This window comes from Melozone crissalis, unplaced genomic scaffold, assembly GCF_028551555.1.
Source record: "Melozone crissalis strain CALT ecotype California unplaced genomic scaffold, PUWL_Pcris_2 ptg000066l_1, whole genome shotgun sequence".
NCBI classification, from domain to species: Eukaryota; Metazoa; Chordata; class Aves; order Passeriformes; family Passerellidae; genus Melozone; species Melozone crissalis.
The window spans coordinates 9,619,206-9,637,221 of NW_026535844.1; the positions used below are offsets into that span (position 1 = coordinate 9,619,206).

Sequence of the window (18,016 nt, forward strand, 5' to 3'; positions counted from 1 at the left end):
TAACATTATCCCAAGGCCTACTAAGCCTAACTTTCTTTCTAGCTCCCCAAATTTTCTGCGATTTTAAAATCTTTTATTACCACCATCATGGGCAAAACATGTTTGAAATTAGAGACATTAATTCAATTAATTGTTATCAAAATCAGAGCAGAATAGTGAGAAGTAAAATAAAGCTTTAAAAGCACCTTCTGCCCATCCCTCCCTCCCTCCCAGCTCTGCCTCCTCCCCAGTGGGTGCAGGCAGACAGGCAATGGGGGTTCAGGTCTGTTCATCACCCGTTGTTGCTCCTGCTGCTCAAGGAGAGCAGTCGTTCCCCTGCTGCACCATGGGGTCCCTCCTGGGGACACTTCTCCATGAACTTCTCCAAGGTGAGTTCATCTCAGGGACAGCAGCTCTTCACAAACTGCTGCAGCGTGCCTCACTCTCCCATGGGCTCACGTGGACAGACCCTGCTCCAGCGTGGGCTCCTCTCTCCATGGGTTTGCAGGCCCCTGCCTGGTCCCTGCTCCAGCACAGGTTTCTCATGGGGTCACAGTCCCTGCTCAGGCCCCTGCCTGGTCCCTGCTCCAGCGTGGGCTCCTCTCTCCATGGGTTTGCAGGCCCCTGCCTGGTCCCTGCTCCAGCACAGGTTTCTCGTGGGCTCCCAGCCCCTGCTCAGGCACCCCCTGCTCCAGCACGGGCTCCTCCAGGTGCTGCAGGTGCATCTCTGCTCTCTGTGCCCTCCATGGGCTGCAGGGCCCAGCTGCCTCCCCAGGGGCTGCCCAGGGAACCTCAGGGCAATCGGCTCCAGCCCCTGGAGCAGATCCTGCCCCTTGTCCTGCCCTGCCCTGGGGTGTGCAGAGTTGTTCCTCTCACGTTCTCACCCTGGTCACAGTTACAACTACACGATCACCAGTCTTTTTCTGGAATCTCTTTTCCCAAGGTGTCACCACCATTTCTAACAGGCCCAGCCGGAGGCCGCTCCATCCTGGAGCTGGCTGGAATTGCCTCTGTGGGACACAGAGGAGCAGCTGCTTCCAGCAGCCTCTCACAGAAGGTGTTCCTAGAGCTCCTCCTTACCAAAGCCTGGCCATGCAAATCTAGTATGAGTATGGTAGGGTTTTTATAACCATTATTAATTATTATTATTTCTATTATCACTATTGTTGCTATTAATGTTACAGCCATTATTATTACTAATTTGATTCTTTTTTACTCTATATTAATAGTGGCTATAGTAGAACTTGAAACCAAAGTTCTTAATTACAAATAGAAGTTATAATTTTGGCAGCTGCTTGCCCTGCCCTGTTCTGTGTGTGAACCTTCCAGGGCTTCCTATTTCCCTGGTTTGGAGAAATCAATGGCATTGCTCGCATGTCAGAAAGAGAGGGCTCATTCCAATCAAATGGAACAATCCTTGGATATATGGAAATTTGGAAGTAGAATCCCAGTTTTGACCATGGGCACCTGGATGGGAGTGATGGTTCTTCTCCATAGTAGGGAAAGGGTGTAGCCCCAGTGTTTTGAAGGCAGATGAGAGGTGCCCCCCAGGAGGTCAAGGCCAGCAACACGTCTGTCTTTGAAGCTCTCACTGAGGAGCAATCCTTGGATATACAGAATTTGGGAGGTAGAATCCCAATTTTGACAAGGGCACATGGACAAGAAGGACAGTTCTTTTCCATAGGAAGAAAAGCATGGGGCCCCAGTGTTTTGGTGGCAGATCAGAGATAGCCCCCAGGAGGCCAAGTCAGCCAGACCCATCTGTCCTGACACCTTTAGTGACAGAACAATCCTTTGATAGAAGAAATTTTGGAGCCAGAATCTCAGTTTCGGCCACGATCCCCTGGAGGAGAAGGACAGCTCTGTTCCATAGGAAAGAAAGCCCAGAGCCCCAGTGCTCCAGGGGCAGATGAGAAGCTGGCCTCAGCATGCCAAGGTCAGCAGGACCTGTCAGGTGGCCCCAGCAGGCCAAGACCTGTTCCATGTTCCCATGGTTCCAAGGGCTCCCTCAGTGTCACAAAGGTGTCCTTGGTTCCACAGCACCCAGCAGTGTCACAGTGGACTCCATGGGGACCTGTGGTACCACAATGGTCTCCTTGCATCCATGGGGCCTGTCACAATCACACTGGTCCCTTGGTTCCGTGGGGCCCAGCATGGCCTGATGATCCCCTTGGATCAAATTCCAAAATTACGGGGCTCCCAAGCAAAAATGTAGGAATAGGAATAACAGTTCTTTGCTATGAAATACATAGAGAACAGAAAAGAACAAACACCAACATGCTAACAGAAGTTTTCCACCTGCTAAGCACAAGTGATCATGGGATACTCCATTCCTTATCCATGCCCCAGACAGCTTTGAGCAATGAACCCTGTGTGAGCCCACCAGCTGCAGAGGATTTTCCTTTGACAACACAGAGGATGCTCTGGGGGGCTGTTGAGAGACTGAAATATTGTGATTCATGGCTTAAACTTTGTTAGGATGGACTTTTTGCCCATTATGGCAGCGTGTCCAGAGGAGGGCAACGAGGCTGGTGAGGGATTTGGAACACTCCCTTCCCTTCCCTTCCCTTCCCTTCCCTTCCCTTCCCTTCCCTTCCCTTCCCTTCCCTTCCCTTCCCTTCCCTTCCCTTCCCTTCCCTCATATTTACTGTTAAACACACTCCATACTGTTGACTTTGGCATATGGTCTTGTTTGCACCTTAATTCTAAGAGGCCCCACTATGTCACGACAGAGCCTTGGTTCCATGAGATATCTTTGTGTCACAATGGTCTCCTGCTGCATTCTGCCACAGCGAGGGGGGCAACAACTCCCCTGGGCCCTGGAGCCTTGGACTTCAGCCGCTAATGACCAAACAGGAAAAGACGACAAGAGAATGGGTGTTGGTTCAGCAACATCCGGGATCCTTTAGTGAGTCAGGGACCAAGGCAAGATGCAGGGTAGAGTCATGGGTTTTATATGCCAGGGTAGGGATGGAGTTTAGGGTTGGGATTCAATAGCGAGAGGAGCAGGAGACTGCAAAGGGGTAGACTAAGGAGGACAACTAATGGGAAGAACTAAGGCGGGAACACTGCAGTAGGATTTAAACCAATGAGGGTGCAGGAAAAGAAGAACATTCTGGGGCCATTCCTTATCTGACAAAATGGGGTGGGGTGTCTTTTCCCAGGCTTGCGGGGACACACCCCACAGGTGGAGGGATGGAAAAAGACAGCACCTCACCCAGTGCTGTCTGTCTGGGTAGAATCCCTGCCTCCTGGGGCAGGAGCACTCCATAGTCTCCTGGTTCCATGACACTGGGCTGTGTCACCATGGACACTGGATTCGACAAGAGCTGGCAATGTCCCAGTGGCACCTGTGTCCTACAAGGCCCCACTTTGTCAAAGTAAAGCCTTGGATTCATGAGATTCCATGTTCTCACAAGTGTCTGGCGAGTTCCATGAGCTGCGCTGTGTCACAATAGAAACTGTTCCACAAACCTTGGTAATGTCCCAGTGCCTGTGTTCCATGAGGCCCCGTCTCTTCAAAAGGGAGCTTTGATTCCACGAGATTACATTGCATCTTATGGTCTCTGAGGTTCTATGAGGCCCTGCTTTTGTCACAGTAGACATTTGAGTCCATTGCATCCCAATGGTGTCCTGGGTTGGATGAGGTTCTGCTGTGTCACAACGACCCCTTGTTTCCAGAAGCTGTTTCAAGGCCCCAAGGGCACCTGGGTTCCAAGAGGCCCTGCTGTACCTCAATTGACACTTGTTTCCATGAGATATCATTGCATGACAATGATCTCTAGGTTTCCGTGAGCTGCACTGTTTCACTGTGGGCACTGGGTTCCAAATGAGCTGGCAATGTCCCGGTGGCACCTGGGTTCCGTGAGACCTCCTGGGTGACAGCTGACCATTGTTTCCATGAGATTCCATTGTCACACAGTGGCCTCCCAGGTCCCATCAGTCCTTGCTATGCCACAGTGGAACTTTGTTTCCACTAGACCTGGCAATGTTGCATTGACCCCTGTGTTCCATGAGGTCCCTGTTTGTCACAATGGAGCCATTTCCATGACATTGCATGGAGTTACAATGGTCTTTTAGAGTTTGTGAGTTCCTTCTGTGTCACGATGGAGCCTTGATTCCTTGAGATTTCATTGTGTCACAATGGTCTCCTGGGTTCTATTAGATCCCGCTCTATCACAATGGACACAGGGTAGCAAGAGCCCTGGCAATGTCCCATTAGCACGTGGGTCCCACAAGTCCCTACTGTGTTCAAAAAAGAAACTTGGTTCCATGAGATTCCATTATGTCACAATGGTGCCCTGGATTTCATGAGGCCCCCCCGTGTTACAACTGAAACTTGGTTCCATGACTTCCAGTTGTGACTAAAGGGTCTAGTGGGTCCGAGGAGGACTCACTGTGTCTGAATCGAAACTTTGTTCCATGGGATTTTGTTCTGTCACAATGGTCACCTGGGTGCCATGGAGCATTGCTGTGCAACAGTGGAGCCTTGGTTCCACAAGCCATGGCAATGTGTCAGTGGGCCCTGGGTTCATGAAGGTCCTGCTGTGTCACAATGGAGCCTTGGTTCCATGAGATTCCATTGTGTCACAATGTTCTTCTGAGTTCCATGAGGTCCTAGGGTTTCAAAATTAAAACTTTGTTCCATGAGATCCTATTTCATCACAATGTCTCCTGGGGTCCATGAGGCTGTGCTCTTTTCACAACTGACACTTAGTTCCCTGAGATACCATTGTGTCAAAATGGTCTCCTTGGTTCCATGAGGCCCCACTGCCTCACAATAGAGCCTTGGTTCCATGGGACTCCACTGTGTCACAACTGTCTCCAGTGTTCCATGTGGCAGTTCCAGAAAAAGTGGACAGTTGCTTCCACATGTTTCCATTGGATCACAATGGTCTCCAACATTCTATGAGCCTTGCCATCAAAGAATGAACACTGAATTTCATGAGATTCCACATTGTTACAATGGTGTCCTGGGTTCCATGCATCCTCTTTGATGCAATTGAGACTTGGTTCCATGAGATTCCATTTCATCTAATGGTCTCCAGTGCTCTATGAGGCCACACTGAGAAACAGTGGACACTTGTTTCCATGAGATTCCACAGTGTTACAACAGTGTCCTGGGATTCATGCGACCCTACTTTGTCATAATCGCTCTTTGTTTGCATGAACTTTGGCAATGTACCAGTGGCCTCTGGGTTCCATGAGGCTCTGCAGTGGAACTTCACACTTGGTTCCATGAGACTGTATTGGGTCACAATGATCTCCTGGATTTTATGGGTTGTGGTGGGTTCTCAACTGACACTTCATTCCATGGGATTCCATTGCATCACAGTGGTTTTCAGGTTTCCATGAGCTGTCCCATATCATAATGGACACTGGGTTCCAGAAGCTCTGGCAATGTCCTAGTGGCACCTGTGTCCTATGAGGCCTCACCTTGTCAAAGTATCCTTAAGATTCCATGTTGTCCCAATGCTCTGCTAAGTTCCACGGAGCTGCGCTCTGTCACAATGGACATTGAGTTCCATATACCCGGCAATATCCAAGTGGCACCTGGCTTCCATCAGGCCCCACTGTGTTTACATTTGGTTCACCAAGATTCCATTGCATCACAGTAGCCTCTGGGGTTTCACGAGGCTGAAATTTTTCACAATGGACACTTGCTTCCATGAACCATGCATCTGTCCCAGTGGCTCCTGAGTTCCACAAGACTGTGTTTTGTCACACAGGAGCCTTGGTTCCATGAGATTCCATTGCCCTACAATGGTCTCACAGGATCCCTGAGGCCTTGCTGTGTAAGAATGCCATCTTGACAGGACAAGGCCTGGCAATGTCCCAGTGGCACCTGGGCTCCACAAAGCCCTGCCATTTCACAATTCTCTATTCATTCCATGGCCCCACAATAGTCTCCTGGGATCCATGAGGCCTCCTGGGTCACAACTAACCATTGGTTCCATGATGTTCAATTGCAGCACAGTGGTCTCCTAGGTCCCAGGAGGCCTTGCTGTGCCACAATGAAGTGTTCTTTCCACTAGACCTGGAAATGTTGAAGCAGTCTGTGGGTTCAACTCACCCTTGGTTCCATGAGATTCCATTCTGACACAATGGTCTCCTGTGCTCCATTAGGCCTGGCTGTGTCAGAACGGGCACTGAGCTCCACAAGCAGTGGCAACGTCTCCGTGGCACATGGGTTCCCTGAGGCCCCACTGTGTTAAACTGACATTTTGTCTCATTAGAGGCCTTTGCATCGCAATGGTCTCCTGTGTTCCATGAATCAAAGCTTTGTTACTATGGACAGTAGGTTAAAAGAACCCTGGCAATGTCCCGCTAGCTCTTGGCTCCATGAGGCTGCGAAGGGCCAAAATTGACGCTTAGTTTCATGACATTCCATTGCTTCACAGTGGTCTCCTGGGTGCTGAGAGCCCACGCTGTGTCACAATGAAGCCTTGGTGTCTTGAGATTCCATTGCATCACAATGGTCTCCTGTGCTCCATTAGGCCCAGCTGTGTCATAAAGGACACTTGGTTCCATGAGCAGTGGCAATTTCCCAGTGGCATTTGGGTTCCATAAGGCCCTGTTATGTTAAACTGACAGTTTGTTCCATGACATTTGTCCTGGTTTGAGAGGAAGTGAGTTTTTTGGGATGCTGTGGTGAAACCAACAGGTGCTCAGATTTGAATATTGGTGCCTGGTGTGGCCACTGCGGACATGGATTCACCTCTGAGCACACAGGGGGTTAAAAGCAGAGAACTCCCAGGGGAAGCTCTCTTGGTTCCGGTGGGTGAAAGGTTCAGAGCTGCCCTGCCCGGCTGCGGGCTGGGTGCGGGAGGGGAAGCCATGCGGCCGGGTGAGGGGAGCCGGGCCTTGGACAGAGAAGGGAGCTGAAGGCCCCTGCAGGATGGAAGGGTGGAGGAGCACTGACAGGCATCGGGCAGCGGCCACAGAGAGAGAGAGAGAGCCGGTGTCTGTGCCTGTGCCACCTTGAAATTTGCTACCTTGTGCTGGCAGCACAGCCGAGAAGGAGAAGGGGTGCAGAGAGAAGGTGCCCGGCAGGGCAGCTGTGGGAGTTCTGGACAGGCAGAGCCTGAGATTTTAACCCTTTTCTTGGATGATGGAAACCTTACAAATGCTGATCCTCCTGGAGCTGAATGAGAAGAGATATAGAGATAAGGTAAGAGGAAATGGCCACGAGAGCAGTTGAGAAGAATCTTGGTGGGAGGGATGATGGAGTGGCCTTTGGCTGGACTTTTCTTGTATAGCCATGGGCAGAACCACTTATTCTGTGACACAGAGACTGCATTTAGGGGGAGGCAATGGCTTGGAGCCAAGAGAGTGCAGTGATGTGATGTGAAGGAGTGGCATGAACAGAGATGACAGGCGAGGAGGGTGGTTGGGGCCCTCAGTCTTCAGGGAAGAAAAAGAAGATCTCTGTTCTTGGGACTCCTCAGCCCCAGGGGGTGAAATTTGGGGGGGACAGGTGTCCTAAAGTGAGAGACTATGCTTTTTTTGGAACTGGACAAAGCATCCTTAAAAGGGGAACTCTAGAAGCAGCTTTGGTCCATGTGCAGTGGTGAGAGCAGTGGACATGGAAGGAATTGTCATGATGGCAAATGATCTCCGGGCAGTGCCACGTGTGACACGGAAACACAAGAGGTCTCAACTGTGTTTCCAGGGGAAGCCTATGGCACAAGAGGGACTCCTCTCTCCTTGTTGAACTGAGAATTGATTATCTAAAGGGTGGTGGTGGACTGAGAGTTGGTGATCTGAGGGATGGATGGATTGGAAATTTGGTGGAGGGAGGAGGAATGGTTTTGGAAGGTTTTCATTCTGAGTTCTGTGTGTGTTTCTTTCTATATATAGTTGTAGGTTAATAAAGTTTTTTTCTTCTTCATTCCTAAGTTGGAGCCTGCTTTGCTCTCTTCCTGGTCCCATCTCACAGCAGACACCAGGGAGCATGTATTTTCATGGGGGCACTGGCATTGCGCCAGCGTCAAACCCTGACAACATTCCATTGTATCACGCTGGTCTCATGTGTTCCATAAGGCCCCACTGTGGTGACAACTGACAGTTGGTTCAATGACATTCCATTTCCCCACAATGTTCTTCCAGATTCCATGAGGCCCTGCTGTGTCACAATGGCGCACACTTTCATGAGCCATGGCATCACCTCAGTGGCACCTGGGTTCCATGATACCTTGCCATGTTCACAATTGACACTTGGTTCCATGAGCTCCCGTTGCATCACAATGGTCTCCTGGCTTCCATGAGGCCTGACTGTGTCACAATTGACCCTTGGTTCCATGAAATTCCTTGAGTCACAATAGTCTCCTGAGTTCCTGTCCTGGCTCAAAAGACAAGTATGTGCCAAATAAGGCATGAACCCTCCTGCGATAGGTTCATGCCTTACTTTCTTCCAAATTATTATAACTTTGAAATTACTAGGCTTTCAGGCAAAGATATAGGAAAAGGAATAACAATTCTTTACTAATAGATAAATACATAACAAGACAAAAAAACAAGACCAGCAGCAACAATATTAAAACCAGAATCCCAGAGGCAGCCCTCACTCAACGGTCAAGGACCTCCCCATGGGTGCAGTTCTGGGCACGGCCAGCAGCGGCGCTGGCGGCTCCCAAGCAGGCAGGGGCTGTCAAGGACCTCCCCATGGGTGCAGTTCCGGGCACGGCCAGCAGGGGCGCTGGGGGCTCTCAGGCAGGGCAGGGCAGGGGCTGTCAAGGACCTCCCTATGGGTGCAGTTCCGGGCACGGCCAGCAGGGGCGCTGGGGGCTCCCCGGCAGGCAGGCAGGGCGGGGCGATGCCCGTTCCGTGGCTGCAGGGGGCGCTGTGGCGCGGGCTCAGAGGCCTCTGCCCCGGCCATGGCGGCTGTGGGGGCGGCACGGGGAGAAAGGGGCTGCTTTCGCCAGAGCCATGGCGAGCAGCCGGCCTCAGCGCCACTGCAGGGGCAAATGGACGGCAGCAGGAACCTCGGAGTGTCAGCTGGAACAGAGGGGAGCAGATCCCCGGGGGCGGTGAATGAAAGTGTAGCACTAACCCTGGAGCGGTGGCAGAAGCAGAAGCAGAAGCAGCGGGCTGTCCTGAGGGATGCAGGGTGTTGCACTAGTGTAGCAAAAAACCCTTAATTAAGCAGTGGCAGAAAACAGCAGCGGCTGGGTGGGAGATTTCTCCTTTGCACGGCTCACTGGTGATGTCCGGTCCTGAGGCTGGGTCACCACGCAAAGGGAGCAGCCTGGTAGGGGAAGGGGTGCTCCCAGCTCCCAGCACACCAGCCCTGGGCTCTCAAGTGGCAGAGCAGCAGAGAAGCAAGCTGGCAACCCTAGTCACAGTGCCAAAGGAGAAAAAAGAAAACAAGGAAAAAAGCAAAAGGCCAAAACTGCAGGGCAACAGTGTCTCAAATGAGATGCACTGTGCTGCATGGCTGCTGAGTTGATCCCCCCAGCCTGAAGGAAGAGCAGCCTCTGGATCAGCCCAGCCCCCACAGGATCCCAGGCTGGCCCTCCACCCATTGCAATATTCTCAGAGCTGGGGAGGGGAGGCAGTGGCCATTATGAACACAAAACAAAGAAACCCCAAAATGGTTATGAGATATGAACCATCCCCAAGACAGCTCCATGAGGCTGCACTGTGTCACAATGGGCACTGGGTTATACCAGCACTGGCAACATCCCAGTGACACCTGTGTCCCAGGAGGCCCCACTTTGTCAAAGCACAGCTTCAGTTCCATGAGATTCCATGCTGCCACAATGTTCTGCTGAGTTCCATGTGGCTGTGCTGTGTCACAATGGACACTGAGTTCCATGTGCCCGGGCACTATTCAACTGGCACCTGGGTTCCATGAGTCCCTGTTGTGTTTGCAGGTGACACTCGGTTCCCCAAGATATCATTATGTCATGGTGGTCTCCTGCATGCCATGAGGCCCCACTCTGTGAGGCCTTAAAGAACCGAGAAATAAAGCAACACCTTTTGGAGATAGTATTTGTATAGGAGGTAATATAAAAGCTGGTCTTTATTGGAGGCCTCCAGGAGTAGATATGAAAAATGTCCACAAAATGCCCACACCCACCACAAAGGGTGAATACAGTTTTGCAAGTTTAGCAGATTAGCATTGTTGACAAAAATCACTAATTAGGAGTGCAAGTGGTGATGCAATTCCCCCCTGGGTCTTCTAAGCCTTCCTCCCCTCTGGTCTTGGTTTAGGGCAAATCTGGGAGAAAGCCCCCAAAAGAGGCCCCTCCAGAAAGCCAACCTACACAGCCTCTCTTCTTCAATCAGTTAGGGACGAATTTCTTCAGAGAGAAGTGGAAAAAAACCCTGTTTATTTAATAGGTAAAGCACTCCCCAGCTCACAGAATGAACTATACCAGATGACAACACTCACTTGCTGCTCTGAAGAGATGACAAATTCAGAAAGTGTCTCTGGTGGGTGGTCACTCCGTTCTCGGTCCCTCTGGCGCTGGCAAAGGCTGCAGGGTCTGAGCTCTAGGTGATTCCCCAGGTCCCGCTCTGGAGCAGCTTCAAATGGCTCTAAGAAAAAGGGAAAGAAAAACAGTCCAGGGAAAACTCAGACTGCCTCAGCTAGCTAGACTAACCAACTACGTAAAAAGCAAAAGGAGTATGTTGTTCTGCCCTGTCTGTGCCTAGACATCAACAGTCCAGCCAAATGTGGAGGAGTGAGTGAGTGAGTGAGTGAGTGAGTGAGTGAGTGAGGCTGATAACAAACTCGGTGCTTCTTCTCCCTGCCTTTGCTTTCAGCCAGTCTTGAAGGCACAGAATAGAACACCCAGCACAGACAGAACACATGAGGGGGGATACAAGCATCATAACGTCACCCTAGAACACCCTCCAAAGGGACTGTACTTTATGAGAATTGGTCCGGAAGAGCTGGTTTTGACCTTGGTTTCTAAGGAGAACCAAGACAGGATAGAGGCTTTGAAATGTGTTTTGTCTTTCTGTGTAGGGAAATAATGAAGCTAGGCTACAATAACAGACTACAAAGCTACAAATACAGCTCTGTAGTTTGTTATTGTAAATGAGTAAAGAATGCAGAGACTATATAAAAGAAAAAAGGCAGAAATTCTGCATAATTCCTCTTTTTTAGAGACTATGTTGTCTAGTTTGCTCCATATTTAACCACAGCATCATATAATAGATGTCAACTATACACTTTTTATTCAGGCCCACTTGAGTAACCATGAAGTGAGTGTACTGAAGATATATCCAAAGTTCAACAAGACTTTTGAAAGCTATCTAGTGTACAATTTGAGTTTGCTTTCAAATTTCAACCAAATCTTTAAGAATTCTTACACTCTGATCTACATAATAACAACTACATTATTAATATTTCTGTGGCTAGTAGGAAATTGAAAGGTATCCTGTTTGGTAAAACTATACTAGAAAAATCATGGACTTCTTCTTGTAAGGCTGAAATTGCGTTTGAAGTTTTGCCTTTCAGCGTGTCCAATAATCCTTGATGTGATCAGATATTATGTGTGGAATTACAGCCCCAAGAGCACCGGCCTGATCTTTATCTAGGGGCAAACCTACCAGGCCAGATTCTCACATATCCAGTATCACCCTGACAAGTTGTTCTTATGAAGAGCTTTTGGATACACTTTGGGCTCCACTTACATGCAAATTTTGGGGCCAAACTTGAGTTATGGTTACCAACTGTGCAGATAACAAGCACAAAAAGAACAATTTAAACCACATCATCCTGATTTGTGTCAGTCTCTGTTTTCCAGCTGTTTCAGCAGAGATTTCCCCAGATAATATGACAAATCTCTGGAGCTTCTGCAAAGTGGAACTTCAAACAATTAAATCCCTCTGTAAGTTAATTTTTCCCTCATATATGAATTCCTCCTGTGAATATATATACATAATTATATATATATGTAAATTATATATATAACATATATAATATATACAATTTGATATGGCCTGCCATGTGATGTTTCATTAGGACTTAGGTTGTCTTTTTGCTTTGGTATCGGAATAACTCACATGAGACTTTATTTTCTTCATGGTGAAAAAGCTTATTCTTTATTCAAGTAACTCGTTTTTATACAGTTTTACATACCTTGTGTGTGTGATTCCAATTGGGTTAGTAGCTTTCTTGCCAATTACTTTATTGGTTAGTAAGAGATACTTTACTTGTCCATCAAATCTCTCTATAAATTTGTTTACATATTTTCTCTTCTGGGTCTCATGGGATAGATTTAATGTTTATGCAGGCACTAGTTGTTTTTCATCCAGGAATAAATTGTTATGTTAACGAACTCTTCACACCAGGATTGCTTTCACATGGGAACTTGCAAAGTGCTAGCTTGACAAGGTCACTGATCTAACAGAGCAGGCCTGATTTTATGAGGCCTTTTAAAATAATTTTTCTACCTTACTGCAACACTTTGGTTGTATGTGGATTCTCAGTAAGGCTCTGGGTAAAACCTGAACTCATGTCATGGATGTTTCCAACAAATTTTATATATCTGCGCTTTGAGGGTTCCAGTCACACATGCAGTCTTACCATTTATCTGGGATGTGTAGGGAATTTATAGATCCCAAACAATTCCCAGCATTTGACTAACATCTCCAATCACAGGGGGACCAGCTCCACAGGAACCCCAAACACTGGAATGATATGAATTAGTAGAATATCCACCACTTCCTTTTGTTGTGTTGGTGCAACAGGGGTAAGCCTCAGACCGTCCACTAAAGGTATCACCTACCCCTAATACACACCTGTATCCTTTCTGGTTGGTAACTCAGAATTTATTTGCCAACAATGTCCAGGAGAACCCCCTGCCTCTGATATTTCTAACACAACTCTTTTGCTCATGTTTGGGTGGGTTCCAGAGAAGATTTCACATTTGTTACAGATTGTACAATATCAGTTTTTTTCCCTTTCTGTTACTGCTTTCTTAATGTTTCAAAAGGTTTCTTGTTCCCCTGCAAGTGTTTTTTATGTTCTCGCTGAGGTGGGACTACAGTCTGCCCCTCTGGTGTAACAGTCCATTCACTTTCCTTGATTTCAACCTTTGTGCCAGAAAACTGATGGCTCTGGTGATCACATTTTGGGGCAAACCTTGTCAAACTGATTTCCTTCTGTAGCACCACTGTTAAGATCCTTTTTCTTGCTTCTTTTACTATTTTATCAACAAAAAGATTCTCTAACTCAAGAGTTGCTTCCCCATTTTGATGAATCTTGCAATGTATAAAGGCTGCTTCTCCAGACTCCTTAATACTCTCTAGCAGTGGATGGGTCTGTTCAGTGTGTTCAATTCCAGGCCTTGAACAGTTGCCAGTCCTCTCTCTTTCCAGATGACCTCACCGAAAACATTAAATGCATATTCAGAATTAGTCCATATTTTTACATTCTTTCCTTCGCTCAGTCCTTGGCCTTTCTTATTCACAGGGATGCAGAAGGTATTTTTAAAATTTAATTCAGTAAACCATCCTCAACTATCTGTTATTCTCCACACTTTGCAAAATTCCAACAGATCCTTCTTAGAAGCATTTGGCAAATAGGGTGAGTGATGCATCACCCAGTGTTTTCCTAATTCATATTTTAAAGGTTGAAAGAAGGTCTCAGTTTTCAGCTACAAAGGTGACATCAGTCTTTGGATTCCGCCTCTGCCTTCGCCCACCGTGGCTGTAGAAGAGTTAGAAAAAGTGATGAAAGGGAAAAGAAACCCCTTGAGAAACAACCCCATAAGCAAATTCCCTCACCCCGCTGGGACAGAACAAGTGGTCTAACAAACCTTACGAAACAGGTGGGATCCTGTAAAATGTTACAATTTGGTTTCTAAGAGCCTTGATTTTCCTGAAAACACACAAATGCACAATTTCACGCTACACAACAAAAAGAGCTGCCTTTATGTTACCTCCTGTGGGGTCCTGGGACCGTGGTTCCTAACCCCTCAGGTCACTGTATGGAAATTCTTAAAAGTCTTCAGCAGGAAAGAGTTCCTTGCAATATGTTTCTGGTCCAGAGGGAGGCTGCTGGGTCCAGTCCCATCTGAGATGCCAGAAAAACTGATGCCTTAAAAGCCTTAGAAATGAAATAACACCCTTTGGAGATAATATCAGTTCAAGAGGTAATATAAAGGCTGGTCTTTATTAGAGGCCTCCAAGGGGCAAATATGGAAGATGTCCACAAAATGCCCACCCCACCATGGGGTAAATAGTTTATAAGTTTAGCAAATTAGCATATTTGACAAAAATCACCAATTAGAAGCGCAGGTGGTGAGGCACGACAAAGTTCTTTGGCAAGAGTCACTCTGCCTGTGACTGGAGACTTCAGGCACAGCAAGGAAACAAAGCAACAACAAAGCAAAACAAAATCCAGGCAATCAAACCAGAAATGGACCAAGACCTGTCCGTGTGTGTTTAGGTGCATCTGACAAAAGGACAGTGGGGGGAAGGATAAAAGGAATATGGCCTAAAAACTTAACAGCACTCAAACACTCAAATTTAACTTAACCTTAACTTATATCTTAAACATAACAATTTAGCAAAGGAACAGCACTTCACAGTATTTAACCCAACTTAAGACTTAACAATTTACAGAGGGGAAGTGTTTAATTTAGCTTATAACTTATATTAAACCTGGAATTATGGTAAGGCACTTCACAAAGCACTGACTCAGCAAACTCTAACCTGTCCAACTTCAAGTTATCCAGATTTTGAGAAGTCAGGAAAAGAGTGAGAGGGAGAGACAGAGCAAGAGAGAGAAAGGAAAGAAATATCCACAGCCATGGCTTTAGATCTAGAGTCATGTCAGCTGATATGGGATGTGCCAGTGTCACACCCGTGTCATGGCCTTTACCTGCTCTGGTCCCTCTCACATGCGGGATTTTTGGGGTGCCACGGGCCTGGCAGCCACTTTGGGGCTGGGCCAGAGGCTGCAGTGCTGGGGCAGCAGCCACCCCACCTACACAGAACTTGCTCTGACCTCCCAATTCACACTGGAGATGTCTGGGACCATTCATCATTTCTCTCCTCTCCAACGCCGAGGCAACAGACTCTGGCTACAGCTCTGAGCTCGTGCCCAAGACAACCACCCTGGCAATGGGGCTCCATGGAGCTGCTCCCAGGAACCCCCCGAGAACTGGAGAGTACCCCAAAACCACTTCCAAAATGTGGGATGTCCCAAAATCCCTGCAGTCAGGGCATTTGCGGTGCTTTCCTTACCAGTGCCTCTGTCGGTGCTGGGACAAGTGAGAGCCCCTGGGGAAGCTCTTCCCACACTGCTCACACAGGTAGGGCCGTGCCCCAGTGTGGGTCTGCCGGTGGTGGTTCAGGTTGGAGCGATCGCTGAAGCTCATCCCACACTCCTCACACCTGTAGGGCTGCTGCCCAGTGTGGATGCGCATGTGGACTATTAGGTGGGACCTCTGGTTGAAGCTCTTCTCACATGTCCAGCACTTGTAGCTGTCACATATCCTGATTTCCACACACAGGTGGTTGTGAATCTTCCTGAAGCTCTTCCCACATTTCTCACAGTTGTTGGGCTGTTCCCTGGTGTCAATGCACTGGTGGACATCCAAGTGGGTGCTCTGGCTGAAGCTCTTCCCACATTTGGGACATTTGTGGGGCCTCTCCCCAGTGTGGATCTTCTGGTGGCGGAGCAGGTTGGATTTCTGGCTGAAGTTCTTCCCACATTCCTCACACACATAGGGCTGTTCCCCAGAGCAATTTATCTTGTGCTGGTTTAGTTTGAATGTCTCTCTAAAGCTCTTCCCACGTTCAGAGCGCTTGCAAGGCCTTTCATTATCATGAGTATTCTCATGACGGGCCAGGTTGTTGCTACGGCTGAAGCTCTTCCCACATTCCCTACACTTGTAGGGCTTCTCCCCAGTGTGGATCCTCTGGTGTTTCTTCAGGTTGGAGATGTGGCTGAAGCTCCTCTCACATTCCCCACACTTGTATGACTTCTCCCTGCTTCGATGGTGCTCAGTGACCATGTCTGAGCTCTGGCTGAAGCTCTGTCCACCCTCCTGGCACAGGGAGGGTCTTTCCTCCTCACAGATGCCAGGGCTGGGTTTGCAGCCCTTCCTCGTGCGGGATCTCTGGGGCTTTTCCTTCCCGTTGGATTCCTGCACTACAGAATCGCTCAAAACGGCCTCCTCCACAAGGTCCTGCTGCGGGGATTTGTCCTCCCTGCTCTCCATCCTCCGCTCCTATTCTGCAGGAGGAAGGACAACGAGACGATGGGATTTGCCTCCGTGCCACAGGGAAGGGGCAAGAGATACTCCCAAAGTATCTCCAGAGATACCCCCTGGCAGGACGGCACCGGCACCGGGGCTGTGCTGCAGCCGGGGCTGTGCTGAGCTGGGAGATGGAGCAGCAGAGAGGGGGAGAGGGGCACTGAGTTCCTCCTCACCTGCCTCAGTGTCCCAGGGCATCTTCCTCGCAGCCTCCTTCTCCATCTGACCAAGCTTTGAAAATAAGAAATCCTGGTTTGGGGGGTAAACAAGGTGTGAGTGCCTTGGGTTGGGTGTTCCTCCTGCCCAAGTCCATCTCTGGAAGTCACCAGGTGTCTGGTGACCGTAAAACCTCCAATAATCAAGAGTGAATCCCAAACAAGCCTTTCCCTTTCTAATCTCCTCACTCTGAGGTTCTGAGGCCCCCCTTCTTGGGGCTGCTGGAGGTCCTGTGGATTCTCCCACTCTGGGGTCCTGCTTTGGGATGCCTGGAGGGTTTTGCAGGTCCCACAAGTCCCTTCTCCCTTAATTCGGCTTTGGCTCCCAGGGGTCCCAGGCTCCCCACACTGTAGGCACTCAAGGCTCACCCCTCTCTTGGCGACCCTTTCATCTCCTGGACCCTGCTCATCTCCAGGCTCCACCACTCCACCGGGCTGCCAGGGCCGAATAGCAAAGCCTCTGGCCTTACAAATATTGAAACAGCTCCATGCAGGGAGCCCTTGGAGTTCCTGAGGATTGGCAGAAGCCTTACTCAAGATGTCCTGCCTTGGGTATTTTTGGTATGGCAAAACAGGCTCCTAAAGGTTGCTTGATTTGTGCTAACACCAAGGTTTGAAAGACGTGTTGGCCAAGGAAGGCTGGAACCTAGGAATGGAGAATATGACCACCTTTCCTCACAATTATTATAATTTTGAAATTAATGGATGGAAAAGGGATTTCCTTTACAAACCCCAGAGGGCAGGAGGTGACAGTGCCCCCTCTGGATAGCAACAGGAGCTAGAGGCAGTACTTCAGGAGCAGCAAGCTGCAATGGCAGGGCAGGCTCACCCGGGGCAGCAGGCGAGAGGGCCCTGCCCGAAGCTGTGGGGTGTCCAGGTGATGGGTTACAGTCTGTCAGTGGGGCCCGACAGGGAATCGCTCCCTGCCATTCCTCACCAGCAGTGCCTGGTCCTGGGCTCTGGATTTGTGCAGAGGAGGCAGCCCCTGGTGGGGAACGGGATGCTCCCGCTCCTGGCACGGCACGCACCGGCTCTGGGCTCCCAAGCAGCAGAGAAGCAAGCCAGCAAGCCCAGTCACAGCGCCAAAGGAAAAGAAACAAAAAGAAACAGACAGAACCCATGGAAGCAGCAGGATCCCCGGTCAGAAACACCAGCAGTGTGGCCACTCCAACAGCTGGCTGGAAGGAAAGGAGCTGCCCCAGACTCTCTCTGGAAACCCCAACTTGGCTCCCACTCATTGCAATACTCCCGGAGCAGCAACCATCCCAGACAAAAAACAAAACAATGAACCCCAAAAACTATATGAGATAAAAAACCATCCCCTAGACACTGCTACAGGTAGATAATGAGATGATTGGCTCTCACAATTAAGGGATGACTATTGTGTGTATATTAAGAAAAGCTATAGTGATGTATAGTTATGTTATTCTAGTTTAGATGTCCTCTGTTCTCCCCATAGATCCTTTCCCCCCTCTGCATTGCTGTTTAAGACAGGTACAAAGAAGGTGTGCACACCTGCCTTGCATGGGGCAGTTGGGAATGGAAGCTTGGTGCTCAGGGGGCGAGGCATGGCAACACATGACCTCCAATCCCCTTACA

General features: G+C 49.0%; 1 protein-coding gene across 2 annotated transcripts; it reads right to left on the reverse strand.

Annotated features, from left to right (window-relative positions):
* Positions 1 to 8,621: 8,621 nt before the first annotated feature.
* LOC128945504 (zinc finger protein 239-like) lies at positions 8,622 to 17,618 on the reverse strand. 2 transcript variants are annotated; one of them, XR_008483877.1, is made up of 6 exons: positions 17,355 to 17,618; positions 16,379 to 16,451; positions 15,187 to 16,180; positions 12,736 to 13,645; positions 10,376 to 10,521; positions 8,622 to 9,313 (listed from the first exon to the last, which is right to left on the reverse strand). XR_008483877.1 is itself a non-coding variant. In XM_054289270.1 (4 exons), exons 3-4 carry the CDS (start codon positions 16,164 to 16,166, stop codon positions 13,582 to 13,584), a joined length of 1,044 nt encoding a protein of 347 aa, XP_054145245.1. In that variant the 5' UTR covers positions 16,167 to 16,180; positions 16,379 to 16,451; positions 17,355 to 17,618; the 3' UTR covers positions 12,020 to 13,581. The 2 variants fall into 2 exon arrangements, 1 of the variants encoding a protein (XP_054145245.1); XM_054289270.1 differs by lacking the exons at positions 8,622 to 9,313; positions 10,376 to 10,521 and having other exon boundaries at positions 12,020 to 13,645.
* Between the last annotated feature and the right edge of the window lie 398 nt (positions 17,619 to 18,016).